Source organism: Nicotiana tomentosiformis, chromosome 1 (assembly GCF_000390325.3).
Source record: "Nicotiana tomentosiformis chromosome 1, ASM39032v3, whole genome shotgun sequence".
In the NCBI taxonomy this organism is placed as follows: Eukaryota; Viridiplantae; Streptophyta; class Magnoliopsida; order Solanales; family Solanaceae; genus Nicotiana; species Nicotiana tomentosiformis.
The window spans coordinates 159,478,410-159,500,113 of record NC_090812.1 but is presented as its reverse complement, the minus strand read 5'-3'; the positions used below and the strand labels follow the sequence as shown (position 1 = coordinate 159,500,113).

General features: G+C 37.0%; 1 protein-coding gene across 3 annotated transcripts in view; it reads left to right on the top strand.

Moving 5' to 3' along the window:
* Positions 1-20,882, top strand: part of LOC104091933 (protein ANTI-SILENCING 1) — a 29,367-nt gene extending 8,485 nt beyond the window's left edge. The window contains exons 3-12 of one of the 3 annotated variants that reach the window (XM_018769381.3): positions 906-1,095; positions 1,235-2,286; positions 7,111-7,137; positions 9,725-9,817; positions 15,119-15,197; positions 15,456-15,546; positions 18,294-18,402; positions 18,508-18,624; positions 18,711-18,794; positions 20,479-20,882. In XM_018769381.3, the coding sequence (XP_018624897.1) occupies positions 906-1,095; positions 1,235-2,286; positions 7,111-7,137; positions 9,725-9,817; positions 15,119-15,197; positions 15,456-15,546; positions 18,294-18,402; positions 18,508-18,624; positions 18,711-18,752 (1,800 nt within the window). In that variant the 3' untranslated portion in view covers positions 18,753-18,794; positions 20,479-20,882. The remainder of the gene's footprint in view (positions 1-905; positions 1,096-1,234; positions 2,287-7,110; positions 7,138-9,724; positions 9,818-15,118; positions 15,198-15,455; positions 15,547-18,293; positions 18,403-18,507; positions 18,625-18,710; positions 18,795-20,478) is intronic. The other 2 variants (XM_018769385.3, XM_033655006.2) reach the window with 2 other exon arrangements.
* The last annotated feature ends 822 nt before the right edge of the window (positions 20,883-21,704 follow it).

Here is a 21,704-nt window from a genome sequence, read left to right as displayed (position 1 = left end):
TGAAAGACCTGCACATCTTTGGAATCAATGCAGACTTAGCTAAAGATAGGGTACAATGGAAGAAAACGATCCATATATGTGATACTTACTAGTTAGGCTTTTATCTATAACTATTTTATTTTGGCATGTTAGAGATATGAGTTGAGCTTGAAGAAAGAAGTAAGGATTCATATCGCCGACCCCAATTTTAGGACTGAAGCGTAGTTGTTGTTGTCATGTGTAAACCGTTTGTAGACCAGAAGAATTTACCCTGTTGCATAAGTGCATTGTGTTGAATATGTTTAGACTTGGGTGGGTAATGCCATGGACAGTGAGAGAATGTTATTTGGGTGGTGTTCAAGACAAAAAGAAAAGAGAGTTTTTTAGATTACTCCTTTGGCACTCTGTGAAAATATGGAAGGTTAGAAATGAAAGAGCATTTAAAGGGATGGAGAACTTTCATATAGATGTTAGTAGTTCAATTTTTTGTTTACACTTTAGGAGTACACATGACATTCCAGTAAGTTTCAAGGATTGGTTGTGCTCACGTAACTTCGTATACAACTAGTATATGCGTTGGTCCCTTTTCTCCCAATTTTTTTAAATAAAAATGTTTGCCTTTGTTAAAATATAAGCTCTCATTTATATCTAAAAATTGGTATCATGAACGGCAGCTGCTGCTGTGATCTGTTTTTCTCTCCCCTGGTGGTACGCGAATTATACATCATATTGATGCTGTTTGCTTGTCCCGTTATCGTTACTCTACTTCCAGTATGAATCTGTCCATTTCTGAGAATTTGCATATAGCTATCTTTAATGTCGCGTGCTTAATGTTGTAATGTTATCATACGCCTATCGTTGGTGAATGCTGCCTCATAACTGGAAGAGAGTTGGCTGCTTAACTTCTTGTCGATTAACTTGACCAGGAAGCTATTGCCGGCAAATGCAATGTTGTCTGCATTTCAGAGGACAACAGAAATCCACAACCATCAGAGGAAGAAGTTAAAACGGCTGACTTTGTTTTCTACCGTGCTTTTGATGTTGGAAAATGTTCAATATTGGATAAGATGGATGACAAAGTTGGTGGGCTGGATGGTATGTGCCTCAGCTCCCTGGGTAGTCCTCTCTCTGTGGTGTCACCATAGTATAAGTTTCGATTTTAAATGGAATAATATAAAGTTATTATTGTGTTCCATTATATTTTGTTGTGGTAGATTTAATCTCTTATGCAAACTTGTTTACATTTTTGGTACAGTCAAGTATGTTTTTAACAGGAAGGAGAGTCAAAAGGCCAGTCACGTCCTCAAACATGCTTCTGACCATAACGGTGATAACAATGCTGTGGAATTCCAAGCTACTACTAAAGAGTCCTTTGGGCTAAAGGCACTAAATGATCTTGGAACTTTCAAAGCGAGTCATTTAGATGGAAAAATTGATGTGGATGCACAAAGTTCTCTGGTTAGACAGGACGCTTTACAGAGAGAAACAAATGTTTCACGTGTTAATAAGGAAACAACTAAGAAAGCGAATTCTGCCTCTGGTGAGCAAAACTCACATGATGTTTCGCGAGTTGCCAAAGCTGCTGGAAAATTGAGCCATATAGTGGGAAAAAGTGATGTAAATGTGCAAACTTCACCGGTTAGACAGGACCCCTTACATGGAGATGCAAATGATTCTCGCTTTAAGCAGCAATCAACAATGAAAGGAAATCCTGCTCCTGTGCAGATTGTTAACAGCACAACCACTACAGTTGTTCACAAGCAAAATACTATTAGTGAAGAAAATGCACGCTGCAAAACTAAGAATGAAAAGGATGATAAAAAAGTTAATAAGCCTCCAATCAATCTGGTGGAAGCTGGTGAAACAGGAAAATCTTCGAAGGATCTTGGCGTTTTGGACGGTAGGCCTTCAAATCGAATAAAAGTCAATGATTCTGTGATTTTATCAGAGGACAAGGGTGTGAACAGTGTAGAGAAGTCCACTGTTTGCAGAAATGAAAAAAAGGTTTTGGGAACAAGTGCTGTTCCTTCTGAAGAAAGAAAGAAATCTGTAGATAGTAAAGATAGTACAGGTGGACTGGACAAGAACATGAAGATCAGAAAAGATAGTGCTGCCTTGGATAGCAGACCTTCGAAGAAAGCAAACATTGACGCTCGTAAAGTACAAGAGGATAGAGATAAAAGTAACATGTTAGGTAAACGTGCTGATAATTTAGGCAAGTTGCCTAAATTATCAACGGGAACGTCCCCCAAGGAAGTTGAGAGAACGGAAGGCAAGAGCTTCGAAGTCACTCGGAGACCCGTTGCCGTAAGTTGTGCCTCGAGCACTGTCATTTTCTTGCCAAGTTTAATTTTTTATTAGATAAAAAATTGCGCATAGCCGACCTAATTTTTTGTGAAGCCGGTGATGCTAGATTTGATAAAGAACTAATTCTTTTTGATGATATAATGATGGTATTATAAGGAATTATGTACTTCTCCATACTAGTGAGAGGCTCCTAGACCATCTTCTCTTTTGATTATGTTATAACATACGAAGAATTAGCAAAATCTCTTGAATTGAAGCAAAGCTATGTTTTACAACCTAAAACATTTCATTAAATTTGGAGAGCCAAGTCTCATAGTAGGTCGGGAAGATGGGTTTTATGGCCTATTACTAATGTTGTTTTAGTTATATGGTCCTTTTAACATGAAATCGGAAAATATAACACATAAAGATCTTTGTAGGAGTCGTTTTTTTCTATTCAAATTGTAACGGACCCTAAGAGATAATTTCCTCTAATTTGACCTACAAATTATAAGTTGTAATTCAATGAATTTGCTATATAGCGATAAAGAATAAGAGTTTGGTTCGGTAATGGAAAGTTGTTGCATGACTCTGAAAGGAAGGAGATTGATGCTCCGGAGAAGTTTTTCTATCCAAATTGAAATCGTGAGATAGTTTGGTTCAGAGTCCCTTCACATGATATATGATTTGTCCTTTAGTAGTGAGGGAGGATATGATTGTATGGTTGGAGGGAAAAGGGCAAAGTCTTTTATGGTGAGTTCATTTTATAGGAAGCCATCCTGAGATATGGAGGTGTGGAAGAGAGCGTTGATACAAAAGCTACTAAGGTTTAATTCTTTGTGCCGCGCAACATGAAATTTTGACGACAATTAATTTGAGTTATATGAGCTCAAATTAATGATTGTAGATCATCGAGGATAGACCAGGAAAATTGGACAACTTGGAGAGATTACTTCTTTATGCCTTTTGGATGTCTTAGATGGGAAGCACAAGAGCACGTTCGTGTGTGAGGGAATATTAGAATTAGGTGGAATACATAATTACCCCCCTCAACTAGTTTCAGTTTACCAATTACACACTTATACTGTGCTAGAATTTTATAACCCCAAACTATTTTGAAGTGGAAGTATTTCATCCTTTTTTTCCGACATGCATAGAAAGTGATTATACTCTCCATTAAACGAGTGAGAAGCAAGAGAAGCAAGTAGAAAAGCACGCTTGACCAACAAATCAGTAACATTGGCTGGAAAATTCCATTTTTGACCGGCCAGGCTCCATTACTCCACTTTTCTTTCACTCCATCTATAATTTTTTCTCCATTCTTTCAAAGACCCATCATTTATATCTCACTAACCACAAGGCCAACTCTTTTATCTCACTAAGTTATTTGTTTGAGCCATAGAAAATAAAACCCAAATAAAATTGTTTAATTGAGCCAAAGAAAACAATAGGTCATCCTTTATTCTTTCTCTAGAAATTTACTTCAATGACAAATCTATATATTTTTCTTTACCAAGTCTAGTATTCTTGTCAAAATATTCATTACATCACTTTTGAGCATTTTTTTCGCTTTGGAACTTTTTTTCGTAAACGAGGACAATATTATTGCTAATAGGATTTTAAATTTTTCATTATATACATAAGAAAGCAAAGGGGAAATAAGACTAGTGTTCTCGCGGTTTTTTCTTCACTATTTAGGAACAAGCTCTGTTTTATTTATTGATTTCTCAGTTGGACGTTGGTGGCTTGGTAGTGGTTTGGATTTGGTAGTTTTTTTGTGATGATTCAATGGGTGGTTGGTTCAATTCTGGTAAAAATATGATGAGTAGAAGATGGTGGGAGAAAAAGTGAAAAAGAAAGTAAAAAATCACATTTTAGAAAAAAGTGACGTGGCAATACATATGTAGTGCGTGAGTATCATTGCCCAACTAAAATATGATCTTAGTCACGTGGGGTGGTAATAATTTCACTTTGAACAAATTCGGGGGGTTATAGGACCCCAACAAACCTAAGGTGTGTAGTTGGAAAAATGGGACAAGTTAAAAGGAGGTAATTATGTATTGTCCCTGCTATGTGTTTTTTTTGTTTTGCATATATTGGTTTGCTATAAATAGAAAAATACCAATTTATGTAGATGGTTGGAACAACTTTTTAGAAAATGGTGGTTTTAGGCCACTCAGTTTGTAAATAGGTTTGACACCATTTTGGTGTGACATCTGAAAAAAACAATTAGAGAATTAGGTCTGGTGATGTGCTATGCTAATTGGATATTATTACTATAGATAAAAGATGATGTGTTAGTTGTGGATTGTCTAGAGTTGAAATAATATGAGGGATTTTCCATATTAAAAAAATAGAAGAACCGATTATAAGAAAGTTGCTAAGGACTTGAAATCAAAGATAAAGATATTAGGATGATATAGCATTGGTCTAGGGCCCATGTATTTTCTTGTCTAACACATCAACCAGTTAATGATGTGGGGCATGAACTAGAGTCCAACTAGCGATGAAATCATGAAACTCTATTTTAAGCTTCCTAGAGTTAGAGTGGAGCCGGGAAAAGGCGAAGACATGGATAAAGATCGCATATCTATAGTTAAATCTTTTCAAACTTTTGAATGCTCCCTCTATTCTATTGTATGTAATTACTTTCCTTTCTTTTTTTGGAACTATCTAATCTTGCTATCCAGTATTCCAGTTTACCCTTGAAGGGTAGCCTTGGAGCAACAATATAGTTATCTCTATGTGACTTATAGGTCACGGGCTCGAGTCGTGGAATTAGCCACAAAAGCTTGAGACAGGGTAGGCTGCCTACATCACACCCCAAAGGGGTGCATCCCTTCCTTGAACTATGGGTGAACATGGAATGTTTCGTACACCGAGCTGTTCTTTGTTTTGGGCTGTTAGCTTATGGCTAAAAACAATCATTATAAAAAATGGTTGTAGCTGTTGGATAACGGTCAGGAAAAAATAATTTCGCCATAACTGGACCTGGTCGTGCCAGGTGGTCCACCTGTCTCCTTAATGGTTTGGTCTATTCTCGAGCTAATTCAAAAAATGAAGGGCCACTCCTAGCTGTTTCTATGGTTGGCCCAGCCTTACCCGTTTTGGTATGGTTGGGCTAAGATATTTTGAGCCTATTTAAAGTTGAGGCTACTAGGCCCAACCAAAATCAGCTTGGGCGAGGGCAGCATGTGAGGCCACGGAGCAGCTATTGGAGTATCAGCTATTGGCATCATTCCACTGTTCATCGACTCTAACAGAGGTTGGAAAACAGATTCCATAAAGTGGAAGCCTTCAGATTTAAGTCGGCTATTCCTGGATATAATTCTAGGTTGAAGCAACTTTGACATGTACACCATTCTGTTCCAAACTATTGTGAAGGCATAGACACTGAATCTCTTTTCTTAGTTCAGTAATTTGTTCCCAGTTAACCGTCTTTTGGAGCACCGTATTGTCAAATTAAGGCACTGATCTGTTAACAGTTTTATTTAAGTAAGCAGATAGTTGGTGAAATATGAGCAAAAAGAGAATGACAAGAAAAAGAGGTTTAGGGTAGGAAGTCCAAGTTCAGAGTCACAAAGCAGTAACACATTTGATGCCAAATTCGAGAGGACTAGTATGGCAACAAGAAAACTGCTATACCACTAGCATGATCTATCTTGGTATATGTTTCCATAAAAGATAAAATTGAACCCATGTTGTCTTCTCTTTCTCTCTCCAGTCAATATTCATTCTTAGCCTCACTTCTAACTTTTTCTTCTGTATTCTTCTCCTATTTTTTATTATTCCCTTATACCTTGAGATTTCCCTTACTTGCTTCCTTGAGTGCTTCCCATATATTTAAGCCTATGTCATAAAACTTTTGGATAATCATGCAGGGTTTCTCTGTATGTTTCTAGAAACTGCTTGCCAGTTAGACCATTCACATAAACAATTCAATAAAAATCAGATATCTCAAAAGTCTCACCTTGAAATATGATCTCTATATCTGAGAACACGGTGAGTTCTACTGGTGTTTAATTCACCCTTGCTTGTAGCATAGTGTTGAATCTTAAAGAAAAAAACTTAGCATAATGTAGATCAGATTATTTATGATGTACTAGTTTTAGCTGAGTCTCTTGTCTGACACGAAAAAACTGTTGAAGGGAAAAGAATTCCACCAGAATTAGTTGTTGTCGTCACTTCAGGGAGTCAAATTCCAAATCGTTTCCTGCAGACAAGAATGCACTGTCAACATCTCCGGGATTCTCGTTGCTGCCGAATATATAAAAAAGATGCTAAATTCAAGTAATTATGGAGAATTAAGATGCTAGGTTGATATGCTTGTAAATTAGAAGATGACTCGTATACTTTTTTTTTCGGTAAAAGTCTGTCTTTTTTAAAAAGAAACTGAAAGCAATATTATTCTTACATCTTATCCTTCTTTCAGTGAAAGAAAAAAGTTTGACTGATGATTTCGTAGAAACTAGTTAGTGTCAAATTATGTCTTCCTACAGGATGGGAAAAAATTGGACGTTTATTCATATTTTTTTTGCCTTTTTCCTTTATCTGGTTTTGGTCGGTGAAAGAAATGTCTTGGATTTACTTGCTGCTGGCTGGTGTATGATTTGATTCTAATGTCATCATCCTTTGTCTGCTTTAGACTTTATGGTATAATGATTTTTATGAGATCTTATTCTTAATTCTGATGCATGTGATCTGTTGTGAGATGATATTAGCTTATGGATATAGTTTGGTGGAACTTTATGCTGCTTCTCTCAATCATGGCTGCTAAGCTGTTTTATTTATAATCTTTTTATTCATATATCAAACTTATATATCCTACTTTATTTTTAATTACAGGAGTCAAGCAAGTGGTTTAAGGCACCTGTAAGTGATCCTATCCTTGGTCCTATTTACAATGCTGATTATGTCTATGCCAATTAACTAACTCTATCTGATATGCTGATTATTTTTAGGAGATATATGTAGCTTGTCTAAAGTCATAAATATAGGTGAAATGTTTTGAAAAGGCACGTTGTCGGTAATTTGAGCTCAGAATTGTTTCTTTTGTTGTTCTTAAATTGATTCCTTTAGTCAAGTTCTTGCTTTCCCTATTGTGGCATGGTCAAGTTGATTAAAGATCAAGTTTGATGGCTCATGTGTTGGTCGACAAGGTTGGGAGAGCATCATCATGGGAGAAGTGTGACCTTGAACGAATTGCTTGAGCCAAGAAGTCTAGGTCATTGTTTGGCCTGTTCATGTATTACCAAAGAAATACAAATAAGGGTGAAATATTATGCTTAGGCTAGGACAACATGACCTCATAAACGACTTGCTTTAGTGTTTTTAGCTATTTAGGAATACCATTCTCGGTTACTGCGTATACTAATTAGTTACAAATCCCTTTAGGAACAATAGCTATTGTGAACTCTATGAATAAGACTTCAAAGCTTTGTCTTCATGGAATGAATTGAAAATTTCGGCAATTATGCTGGTTCTTCTTAGTTGTGAAACATAAATTTACCCATGTGAGATAACTAAGGGATATATGAGGGATCCCTTGAATTTCTCCATTTCTTCTCTTGACTTTAGTGGTGGTGTCGAAAGTCCTTGGAGTCTAAAACTCCTTTCCAGGGTTTGATCTATATCCCGGAGCATGCCAAAACTTTTCTATGTTACAATCCTCAAGAGTATGCGTCAGGACTAAAAGCTATTTGTCTCATGTTGCAATACAAAATGGTTAAGCTTTGAACCTGACATAAAAGACAAGCTATGTCCATTGGATTTCTACTCACTATGAACTTACCGGTTCTCATGATATGCCTGATCTTCATAGAATGGACCGTGGTAGCAGGTGGATGGTCTATTTGCTTAATAGTTGCATGTGTGATGTATGTTTGGTTGGGGGGGGGGGAATAGTGGGATTTGTGTTAAAACTTGCTCAGTTTTTCAGAACGGTGATAGTTTTCAAGTTAATTGATAAGCACAAAGAAAAAAGTTGACATGTGCCGCATGGCAAATAACACAAAGAAGAGAGCTTGTTTAGTCTTTGAAGTTTATAAAGTTGCGTGCGAATGCAATCATTCTTTCTGTTATCCATAATGTGGAAACTCTATACTATAATTTGCTCTTACTTAGCTCATCAACAAAAATGTCGCTTGCACATAAATTCCTTTTCTTTTCTATTACTAGTGAAATGTAGATTGGAACGAAAAATAATGCTACGATCTTGATGCTTTTTGCATAAAATATGCTTCCTTTGTCTCAATTTATGTGGCACTATATCTTGTTTAGTCAGTCCAAAAAAATATTACCTATCCTCTAAGTTGCTCGGGTATGGGTGTCGATATAGGTGCGAATCTAGTTACAAATACATGTGTGAGGATTTAGATATTTTAGCTAAAAGTAATTCAAATATAAAAAATAGTGTTATAAAAATATGTCTAAATTATGAGATATTATGTGAAAAACTTACAAGATATCCGGAGAAAGAGAAAATATTGATCAAGAGGAGAATCCGAGAAGGTGATAAAAGGAAAAGGAAACCATCAAAGTATTCCTTTATTTTCAATTTCACCCTAGCTTTTGTTTTGATTTAAAAAATCATTATATTTGTTCTGAATTTCTACGTCGAGTTTGGTCAAAGTACCCAAAATCAGTTGACTAGATCTGATGTGAATCCCATACACCACACTCACATCGTGTCGACACGGGTGCCGCACCAAAGTGAAGAGTCCTAGCAACTTAGCATTTCCTTATTTAGAAATAATATATCTTTAGAATTTCTAGTTTACCCTTAATAAATTGATTTACAGCCACACAAATATCTATGTTTTGTTTTAGACCAGAAGTTTCAAAAGTCTTCTTTTCTTTCTTGAACTCTGTGTCGGGTCAAACACCGCTACATAAATTGGGATGGAGAGAGTAATGCATAATGTAACATAACTTTTTATTTTTAATAGTGGTGTCGTAATCAACTTGCACACACCTTGATTGTTTCATTGAATACCTATTATCTCCTACCAGTACAAGCACCGGTAAATCTGCCTACTAAGACGTAGACAGACATGAAGAAATCTACCGTAACGTATTTATTGACTATTTCTTGAATATAACCATGCTAATAGAAAAGAAATCTATTCAAAGAAAATAAAGTACTCAAGCACATAGCTTGCTAGTTTTTTACTTGTATGCCCATGTCAAGTTGTCCACAAATTTAAGATTAGAAGTTTCCTAACATATGTGGAGCTCTGACCACTTATTTTAGTGGAGCTATGATTCACACATTGGAACTGTTAGTTTGTGTGGTGTATCTTACATTACAATCATTGCCATAAGAAAGGGCCCATGCTTTTCTATGTAGCAAAACAATCTATTAGATGTGATATTTTTGTCGGTGAAAGATACGTATCATTTTTGTCGTATAAGCTCAATTGATAAAATATCTATCATTTTCATTGTTTTTTATATTTAGCCGTGGGAGGAAGTGATGCAAACAGCAAATGAGCAAGGGACGCTTATCTTACTAGAAAATTTGAATCCTGAATATACATCAGGAGAGGTGGAGGTAATACCCTATCCCTTGCCTATTAACTTTGTGATATTATCTAGTTTGACTTGATACCAATTTTGTGATTGTTCCCTTTGGGTGAGCATCATGCTTCTAAGAGTTTTCTTTTGCTTTGTGGCCTTTAACTTGATGTAAGGTTGTGATTTATGCGTCCTTCATGTTACTCATTCCTCTCTTTTTGTTTAACTACCTTATCATAAAAATTATTTTACATAGTCTCTTCCTATGTTGCGCGGACTCTTCATTTTAGCTGTCGCAATGGTGTCGACACAATACTAGTAGTGGTAAGGGTGTGGGATACATACCAGGTGTGGTCAATCGAGATCGGATACTTTGACCACATTCCATGGACAAATTCGACTATAAATGAAAAATAAAAGATTGAATTTTAGCTTTGTCTATTAGTGTCTAGTGCCTACAAATTGATACAACAACAACAACGACCCAGTGTATTCCCACAAGTGGGGTATGGGGAGGGTGAGATGTACGCAGCCTTACCCTAACCCTGGACAGGCAGAGAGGCTGTTTCCGATAGACCCTCAGCTAAATGCCTACAAATTGATAAATTCTGAAAATGAAAGATTGAACTATTGGCTGCACTCGATTACCTATAAGTTTTCGCAGAATAGCTCTCATAACTTTGGATATTTTTATAGATCTATTTTTAGAATCTTGATTTTTTTTCAGCCAAAATTCCCCCACCCGTATCCATACCTGGATTCGTACCCTGAATCCTAAAATTTAGATTATGAAGGATTCGACCTCTAGATCCGCATCTAGATCGGATAGTCGCACCCGAGTCTGAGCAACATAGGGTCTCTTCAAATTAACACTATGATAATTATAGTGTCTTAGCTAGCAAACACTTAAGTTGCAGAGTCTTTTTGTGATGCTGGCACAAGCAACGCTTTCTCCAGGTATGTTGTGCAAAGAGAATTTTCTCCTTTTTATAACTTCCTCTTATCAATCTTTGCTTATTCTTGCCCTAGAGGATGTTGTCTTCCAATGAACGAACTAAATGAGTTTATGAGCTCACTGTTTGATGCTCGCTTTATATATGTGATAAAATGAGTATGTATTCTCCATGATTAAGTCTATTCCCATCAATTTCCTGTTGCCCATCTCATCGCATGCATGCCTAAAATGTGACTTTTCATAAACCCTTTTAATGATACTAGGATACGCAAGTTGAAGTTAAAGTCAATGAGTTCATAATTCCATGCATCCCACTTTACTAGAAATGCAAAGCAACATATATTGTCTACTAAAATCCCCGAGGGTTAGTGGAGCGCGTTCTGGAGATAAGAAGACACATATCTACGAAGTTGCTCGAATATGTTAAGGTTTCTTTTCTCTTAATAGCCGAGAAATGAGGGCTAGTGGTGCACGGTTCAAAACTTTGTAGATGATGACCTCCCCCCCTCCCTCCCTCCCCCCCGGGGTGCATATGAAGGTTTCTATTTTCTATCTTTAAGCATTTTGATTTGAGAAATGTTCAGTAGTGTAATAAAGGGGTAGGAAGGGAGCGAATTCGGACTGCTTGTCTAAATAAATTATGAGTCACTAAGATGGTATAATTGAAGAAGGTCTATTGTTGGCTCTGTGAAAAGGTGCCTTAGGGAGTGAAGGTTTATTGTTAGGAAAAATTTGACTATAATACAAGTTCTCTAAGGCTTTCTTGGGTAATTAGAATTTGCTAGTTTTCTAGGAGGAAATTTAATACTTGCATCACCTTAGTTGGATATCCTAAATTCAATGTTTCACCAATGAGAAGCCATTTTTGTGAAAACATGATATTGGAAGGGATTATGGTACTTAGTTATGTATCAAGTGCTCATTCTTTCATCCGACACCTTTTTAGTTTGCTAGTGAAGTTGGAGAAATAGTTTCATCAGAAGTGATCAGGGATTGGTGAGAGCAAGTGGTTCTCCTTAACCTACCCTCCATCACTTCCTTAAACACACCAAATCCACATATCCTTCGGAAATTTCCACCTAGGGGCATCACGAGCGGGAACCACTTGCTCTCGCATCTCAAGTGTGATGTTGGTAAATGACAACACGTCATACCTTTCTCAAAGAAGGGGAACCTTGGAGCAATGATAAAGTTCTCTCCATGCGACCTATAGGTCACAGATTTGAGCCGTGGAAGCAGCCACTAATGATTGCATTAGGGTATGCTGTCTACATTATACCCTTTGGGGTGTAGCCCTTCCCCCGTACTTGCGTGAACGCAGATGCCTTGTGCATCGGGTTTGCCGTCATTACCTTTCTCAAAGCGCTTCCCAAGCATCTTCTAAACATACCAATTCTCCTTCACGACTCGGCAGTTCTCGGACAAAACCATGTTGAATGAAGATGCACTCCTGGGTTAAGCCAAATTGGCTTAGAACCCGTAGAGGAGTGCATGGTTGGATTCCTCTTAATCCCCCTAACTCAAAGAAATATATTTTGTTGTGCTTTTACGAATGGTCTCTCGTACATGCGGGACAATCTCCATTGGATGGAGTCTCCCGCGACGTGTCAGAGAGTGGTACCATTCCTCAACGTTGTTTGAGGCGTTCCAATGTCCCATTCTCTCATAATGAGTGCAAATTCTGTTGGCGCTTACAACACAATCGTCCTCTTCAAGTATGCTAGTTTAAACCAGGTGAAGTGTATTAAGGACGATTCTCAATAAGTATGGACATGAGATAATCAGTTCAAGGATAGGTGAAGAGGCTAATTTGATTAACTCTTTAACTTGAATTATGTGTATAACTTGATAGAGTTTGATACATCTTTTGCGTAGAAACTTTAGCTATACACACAAAATTAGCCGGCAAAATTAAAGGATGCTAAGAAGAATATAAGGATTAGGAAAGCATGCCAGCCAAATGTTCATATGTAGGTTAAAAACTGTCTTGGAGAGGTTGGGGTAGTATGGCTTACCAAGCTATTTAATGTTAACTTAAAGGTGGTGAGGATGCCCAAGCGCCGGAGGAGAAGTACGTTGATTTCAGTATATAAGCACAAAAGAGAAGTTCAAAGTTGTATGAACTTTCGCGACTTTGAACTTATCAGACGTGATTAAATTTTGAGTTTTAGTGATTCCGTGATAGAGTGTAGAATTTCAATTAAGGACACTGCAACAGTGGTGGAGAACAAATTTGGATTTTTGCCTAGTAGATTTACAGTGGAGGATATATTCTTGCTGAGAAGTTTGATGCAAATTTGTTGGGAGAGGAAGAAACATCTATGCAAATGTGTTTATATAGAGTATGATAGAGTGCTATATATGTTCTTTATGCTGGAGAAGAATGAAATTTAGATAAAATTTATAATTGCCTTAAAAGATATGTATGAGGAGCTATCAGTAGTGTGAGAAGAACGGCTATGCTATTCTGGACATAAAAATTTTACATCAGCGCCAATGGTGCTATTTCCCGTGCTCTCTTGCCAGTCTCTTCCTTCGGAACATCTATCTTTTTAGAGTAGTTCTAACGGTTCCTAAAGGCTATGCTATTCTGGACATAAAAATTTTACATCAGCACCAATGGTGCTATTTCCCGTGCTCTCTTGCCAGTCTCTTCCTTCGGAACATCTATCTTTTTAGGGTAGTTCTAACGGTTCCTAAAATCACCTATTCGATTTATAACATATTTCACACTACACTTCATAGTATATCTATAATTAGTTAGTGAAACGACAAATGATTGAGAAGTAACACTCTCACTTTTTTCGTTTTTAGCATGCATTCTACTTGATGGCTTTTGCAAATGCAGGTGATCTGTCCTGGGTGATTGATGTATTTGATGTTTTCTTCTTGTGTTTACTACATTGTGCTTTCGACCAGAATTGTCTAAGGTGTAAAGCATAGAAAAGCAGCGAAGTCCGTTAGGACTTTAAGCGTAAAATGCATTATTAAAGCACGCGTTTTAATGAAGAAATGAGCTTATGTCGTATATGTAATGCATGAAAAAATATCTGTAAAAAATAAACAATAATTTTTTATACAAAGGAACTAGGAATATTAATCTATAGTGTAATATATGAAATAGAATTCCTTGGTTATTCTCGTCCATAATTATTTAATTATGTTTATTTAGATGTAATGATGCAATTCATGTTTTCAGTGACGAAAGTTCTTATACTACGTGTATAGTTTCTTGATACTATTCATTGGAATTCACTCGTAATGTTTTTTAATAATTTAAATTTTCACTTCCTATTTATCTCTAGTTATGCTCTCTTTAAGATAGAGCTTGTACGCGATGAGGCTCTACCTTTATGCGGTGGTGCCTGTATTCAGAGGCTGACCCACGTGTCTGGTAAGGGGGGGGGGTGGGTCACTGGAGCCCCTAAACCTTGGGAAAATTTCTACATATACATGTATTATATGTATATATACCCGGAGAAACTGCTTTATATTAAATTAGGCACCCTAAAACACTAGAGTCTGCTTGGAGCACTGGTCAAGTCTGCAATTTCCTTTGCTTTCTTATGGAATGTCCGGGTTCAAATCCACACTGCCTCTCCTTCCTTAAGGTTATTTTCTTTTGCAGCCCAGGTTTTTAATTTATTTGTTTTTGCCTTTTCATTTTAGGTTCCACCTTAGCCACCTACCCACCCCCAAACACACCCCAACCCCCTTTTTCTTTTGAGTTTTGAATAAACCCTCCCTTAAAAAGCTCCAAATCACACTTTTCTTTTCATGCTACTAAGAGCAAAACTCAGAATCCCTTTTACCAAATTTCAAACCCAACTTCACCTCAACTCACTCACGTCACATGTCAGTCATCACCAGAAGTTTGCTGGCATCCGCCGACACCCAACAACTACGGGTGAAGTCCTCACTTCCGTCTAAATTAAAGATAGTAGTGCCCCCTCCATTTTTAAATCCTGGGTCCGCCTCTGCCTGTATTAAAGCGCCTCTTAAAAGTGACGCAAATCACTAACTAGGGATTCGACTAGCTTCAGTGCTTGAGTGCACATTAAGTGAGCCCTTAACAATACTGTTTGTTACCCTCGGTATTTTTCCAACTAGTGGACCGGGGATGCTACCAAAGCTCGGAGTTCGTGTACACGGCCATGAAATTTTCAGGGGAAATTAAGTTTATCTGGTGAAAGAAAATGGCTAGATTGTACCGTGTACTATGTTCATAACATGCACTTTATGCCCTGCTCTTAGTTTCCTATCAGTCCGATGATATCCTTTTCTATTAGCACCAACAATTGGTTGGGAGGGGGGCTGGCTTGTATTCATAGCTTTTGCCTGGCTGTCTCCTACATACTGATGATTGTGTTTATAACATTGCAGGATATTATCTGGCATGCATGTAGAGAAAACTGCACAACCAAAATGGTCCAGCGCACTGCTTTCTCTAGCCCTTACTCTGGTATGTTTTCAACTGGTCAATCTTTCTATCTATAAGCTTCTACTGGTTATCTAATTGGAATATTATTTTTTTGGGGTATGTCAAAATGATATATGAAGTTTATGCTATTTTAACGATCCCTGTCCCATTTCCTTATTTTTTCTTCTTCTTTTGTCTTAAAACGGTAGAGTGGATAGTATTTAATCAAAGAAATGCCACTTTTTGCTCGTGGCTAAATCCCGGGTGCCTGCTTTTAACCTCATTTTTTTTATGTGGCAGGTAGAGCTTTAGTTGCATTCAAAACAAGAGGAGTAGCAGAAAGGGTTACTAAAAAGTTGGCCGATGGATGCTTAATGGTGTCAAATCAGAGGTATATATCGATTTATATTCTTTTTGGCACAACAATTATTGAATGCTCGAGTGTCTAGATGAATTTTAGGATGAGGACTCAGAGTAGTTCATTGGGTTAGTTAGATTGGTTAGAATTACACAAGCTCTTCAAAAAATAAAAATTGGCAAAGTTGTTTCCATTAATGCTTCCATGTAGTAGACTGTTTTGGTACTTATAAATTAACATAGTAGACTACAACAACATATCCAGTATTATCCCACACCGTGAGGTCTGGGGAGGGTAGTGTGTACGCAGACCTTACCCCTACCTTGTGAGGATAGAGAGGTTGTTTCCAATAGACCCCCGGCTCAGGAAAGCATAAGCACCACATTAATGAAAAATTAACAAAGTAGACTGTGTTGGTTTTACATGAATATTGAGTTCCAGACCTGGTTTTTTGTGAACATGAGCAAGGAATTCATTCTTCCCTTTTTTTTTTTTTTTTTTTGTGTTAACTGAATTCTGTACAGGACACCAAATAGATAGGGTTGTTGTCACGATCTAAGCCCATGGCACATATTGTCCGTTTGGCCCATGATTTGTCCCTTGGGCTACGTTATTATCGAGTCCAACAACGCGCGTACCATGTGAACTTGTGTTGTGCCTTATAAAACTCTTCATTTTTCTCTCCCATTCCAATGTGGGATTCGCCTAAAGTGACATGTGCACCCGTTCTTCGGAAACTTACCAGTCTTGTTTGACCCGGCCTTGTCTCCCTACCCTGCATCATAGGCCCGTTCTTAGGACTCAACGTCCTTACTGAGGGGCACCACTAGGGGTGGGGGGTGTTCATGGTTTGATTTGGATCAGTTTTTCCCTAAAAAGAAACCAAACCAAGAAAGTCGATTTTTCAAATATTGGAACCAAAACAAACCAATTAAGCCGGTTTTTTTTATCGATTCGGTTTATGCCGGTTTTTGTTGATTTTTTGGTTATTTATCGGCTTTTTCTTAAATATGAGACGTACACTACCAAATACATATTCCGGCGACTACATTTTCAACGTAACGCTATCAAACCAATTGCTCTTTAAGAAATCTATCATTTACCAAGATATATTAATGATAATTGAATTAAATAGTGATGAATAATTTAAGGACTCAATTAAAAATAGATTATTTTTAGCATGAAATAGTTTCTTATACTTAACAAAAGAAATCTAACCAATCAAACTAGAATGTAAAGGCAAAAAAAGGACAGCACAGTGCACAAAGCATCCCTCCTTCACGCAAGGACTAGATTCTTATAATAGCAAAGAATTAGACTAAAAGTGCAAATAATCAATATGTACCATAAAATTTTAAAATGTTTGTATAATAATAAATGTGGTTCGGTTTTTTCGGTTATTTTTTTATTAAAACCAAAACCAAACTAAATTTTATCGTTTTTTAAAATTCAAAACCAAACCAAACGAAAAAAGTATTTGTTTTTTTGGTCGGTTTGGTTTGGTTTTTCTGGTTTTTATAACACCCCTAGGCACTGCCATACTGATAGAGAGTCTCTGATACCATATTTGTCACGACCCAAGTCCATGGCATGTATTATCCCTTTGGCCTAATAGAGCTAACATATTTGTCTTTTGGTTTACGCCATCATCGAGCCCAAAAGCGCGCGTAACATGTGAACTTGTGTTGTGCTAAGCTTTTCACTTTTCTTTCCCATTCCGATGTGGGATTTGCCTAAGATGACATGTGCACCCATTTTTTAGAAGCTTTCCTTCGCTTGCCTGCCCTGCTTGATCTGCCCTCGTTGGCTTGCACTCCCTCATTGGTGCCACAACTGTAACTGTTTTTTAATCACAAGGTCATTCAGCAAATTAATTTTAGTCTTTTGATTTCCTGGTGGTTTTATCGAACACTGGGAGTTGGACTTATTCTTGGTTTGGGGAAAGCCTTAATATTACTTGTGACTATACGACGGGATCAACTTGGTTTCTTTGCAACCTTTAATTTTCTACAAAGAGACCTGGTTGCTGGATAAGTGGATATGCAATTGCAGGATCCCTGCTTTTTATTTATTAATGTCTTCTTTTTTTCTGGTCTCCTCCCCCCTTCTTTCCACTTGCTCGTCGTCATATAAAACATCTGGTACCCAGTGAAGCAGCTGTAAAGATATTGTTTACTTTGATATTGGTTTTTTGTCATATACGATCATATGGGAATGACCTTATGGAAACTTTATCATAAAATATTTTTTAGGGAAGGTTTGGGAGTGTTTCATCATGATTTGTAGATACATTGGTGTCTTTTTGTTCTTTTCTTACCTTTTTAAACGGAGAAACATAGGATTTCAATGTACAAATTTGGTGTTAATAATACATGTTTTAGTTAGATATTAGAGTGTCTGCTGACTAATCCCTCTGCCCCAGGAAATAAGATATGACCTACTTTGAATAGCACACAGGGTAAGAGTGAGATATCTGACTAGATTATTATATTTGAGTTTGATAAAAGAAATTTTACAATAATAATGTGAATTGTGAAAATAGTTATATTTTATTTTAGGTTAATGGCAACATAAAGTCTAAAATAGTTTAATGAAGTGTTAATTTATGTTACTTAAAAAAAATTTGAATGAGAAAAAAGTTTTCATTTAGTGAAAGTTATGGGGAAGGAGTAAGGTGATATAAATTATTTTTTTCGAGTGAACCTGAAACGGAACAGCATAATATTCAAACATGTTTGGCTAGGATGGTTTCCCATGCCTAAAAGTTTTTTAATGCGCAGGCCGCTCGTTGCAAGCTTTGTATCTCTTCCTAAAACGGAAGGAAACGCTTCATCATTAGCTGGGCATTTATGTGTTGACAAACTAAGACTACAACTGCAGCGGGAAATGGTCAGTATCTCTCCTGTCTACTGTGTATCAAAAAAAAAAAAGACATACCATCTGAACACGTTTGTCTAGCTTAATCAATCCTTTTTTATCGTGTTTATTATTCAGAGAGAAGCAGTGTCTACTTCTCATTGTTCTCAGCCCAACACTATTGAGTATGAAATGGCCAATGAATGGCGCTTACTGCAAGCAAGATCTGACAGCTGGTGGAATCGGTTATATAAGGTTTGGAACTAGTTTGGATCAGTAATGTTCTTCTTGTATCTTACATTACCTGCATTCTGAGAGCTCACTTTAATTGTTTGTTTTAGCAACAAAAGGAGGACCTAACAAAAATCGCGTCAGGACTCTGAGAGAAAATAAGAAGCTACAGCTTTGTACATAGTGTACTTGTGGTTAGTATCCTTTAACCGCATGTCTTATTTTGTACTAATCTCGTTCTTTTATCGAGGGATTTTGTTAATTATATATAGGTAGGTATACAAAATGTTTGATGCAATGGAGATTCTGATATATGAATTTGAAGATGGTCACATTATGATGGCACCAAATCAAACATTATCTTATTTGAATGTCATCTATATATGAAGAGAAAAAAAGGCGGTGTTTGTCCATAAACAAACATACCCAGATTAATGTAGTTGATATTTGCTGAATAAATTTTGTCTACCAAAACGATAAAAAGCTTTCTGTTTTAGAAGTGGATAATGCAGAAACAATGGGATGATATTGGCATCAATATGTAGGATTGGTTACTTGTAGGAAAGAGAGCGTCAATAGAGAGCTTGTGTTAAAGACTACTTTTGCATCAATAAGCACAACACTCTGGTTTCTTATCTTCTCAGATTTGAGCATTGTTAAGGCTTTGCTCACACCTGGTTCGTTAATAGAGAAGGCAATATTTTAGTAAGGCTGTCATAAAAGTAAATTTACACACAGTTGGCGCCAAATTGAAAGTGTAATGCTATTTTTGCTTCTATGGTGCATGGATATTGTGGAGAATTACAGTAGGTAAAGCGTCTAAACCATACAAATGTTTTACATAGGTTTATATTTTAGATCTAATACTTAATATATTCGTGGTTGATTATATCATATTTCTTATCTTATTCTTTCTTATGGGCTGCTTTTTATGTTGGGAAGTACACGTGTCTTTTTGGAGCTGACTTCTTCTGGTGAAGGTGTTCTTCCAATAGTTTCCTCTGGAGCTATGCATTTTTGCTTGATTGACACATTTGTGGGTTAGGATCTAACCTTCTGCATGTACAGTGATGTTACTGTATTATCTGGAAAATGTCAAAACTGAGGTTTTCCTTTTTCCGTGAAAGATCGAGTGAAATCATGACATGCTCTATCATGTGATAGAAATGCTATATTGAAGTGAGGGTAAGAACCACCTAGCTAATGTGATGTGGCCTAGTATTCTTTTCAGTACTTAAAAAAGTGTGCCTTGTGGTAAGTTTTAATTCCGAGCAGTCATCTTTTAGGTTCTTCCTATGTATCCGCACATCGATCCTTTGTTTTGGTTGGCCTTTCAAGTCTTTTGGATCCTCCAGTTCTTTTTTCCACACATTGGAGTCCTATGTTTTCTAGCCCCCAGGGTTTAGGTCTAGTGTTGAGAGCGGAACATATGATGTGCGGTTAGGCGCACGTCACGAGTTCAAACTCTACTGCAGACAAGAACCCGGTATTTATTTAAGTGGAGAAGGGTAGAGGGGCAACCCATTTTCCACCGAGTTTCAAACTGTGTGCAGCTGACTCTCGGGGCTTTTTCGGTTAGAAAAAATTAAAAAAAATTGTGTTTTCTATCTTTAACTCTGTTCCCTGAAAGATGGCTAAAATTTTGTGTTGCGTTCAGTTATAGTATGTTGGAGATGCACTAAATCTAATTTACCATTATTTGCATGCATGAAAGTTGACTACAAATCCAATGCTATGAGATGCTTATCTCTCACGCCTAGCAACAGGCTTACGAATATGAAATCAGGCCAAACTTTAGGACTGAGCTGGAATAGATAATGTGTTTGCTAGTTGACAAGGTTACCAAATATTTAACTGATTTGTTCTTTTGCTTCACAGGTTCGGATAAATGACCAGTAGCCGCTCATTCCTTCAGGGATCGGGCAATTTTTGGCTGTACATATATGAAACATTCACGTATTGCAGTGTTTTTTGTTACACTTAGGTTCTCCACTTTTGAAGTTGTAGTAGAAGTTGGGTTTCTTTTTCATTCTGTGATCTCTGTACCCTAATCCCTAACCAACCTTCCATTGGCCCCCCCGAACCTCATGGTTGAGGGCAATTCATCAACGTTAAAAGTTGCAAAATTTTCCTTGCAATGATGTATGCATATTTCTATCAGAAATTTTGCTCTATGAATTGCTCTTGGCCTGAACGTTTTGTTCAATAGCTGTAGAAATAAGAATTCGCTTGGAAGAGCAGTGAAGTTTTGAAGTTGGCAATGAAACTTAATCTTTGTACCAGACCACAATTTCATTGCTTGAATAATATGTACAACTGTTGGCAATAATCATAAACGTAGATATGGATGTTACTCTAGGAAAAGCCTCGGTAAGTTTCATTAATCTCCAAAAGTAAGAAATGTTAATTGGTTTTTCTTATGCATTATCATGCCTTTCAGCTGCCTCACATTTTTTATATTTTATGTTAATGCCACCATTGTGGTGGGAGGTAAAGGCTTGACCTTGACCTGTGTATTATAGTCGGTAGGCAAAATTTTGGACATGTAACTTTCCGCATCCTTTACAAAAGAAGGCTAGTAATGACCATATGGCATAGAGCAGGCCTAATACAGAAAGATTAATATGTAATATGTCAACCTCCGTGAAGAATTAGATGTTTTCTTTTGTAAACACCAGTTAGCAAGAATATTAGCTGTATAATTGGTCTAGAAAAGTAAAAGTTGTCTTCCTGCAAAAGCTCAAAAATTCTCCAGCACAAAAGATATTTGTCAAGGAATGATGGATTGGTTATTGATCGAGTCGGATTCAATAATAACCTCCCTGTAACCTTTGTCCAGGCACAGGCACAGGCCCATGAGTATGGCTTTAGCTTCAGCCATATTGCTTGAGAAAAAACTAAAGAAGCTAGAGAAAAAGCCATCACAAGATTTCCTCTGGGATCCCTTAGAATTTCACCATCTTCTGCTAGCCCCGGGTTTCAGCGATCTGGAGGTTTAAGCCATTTAATAGAAGATAGTGAGAGCTGGTTTTATATTATCCAAGATAAGACACAGGTTTGGGAGGGAAATGAAATTGATAGTAGTCATATTGATCATAGTGGCT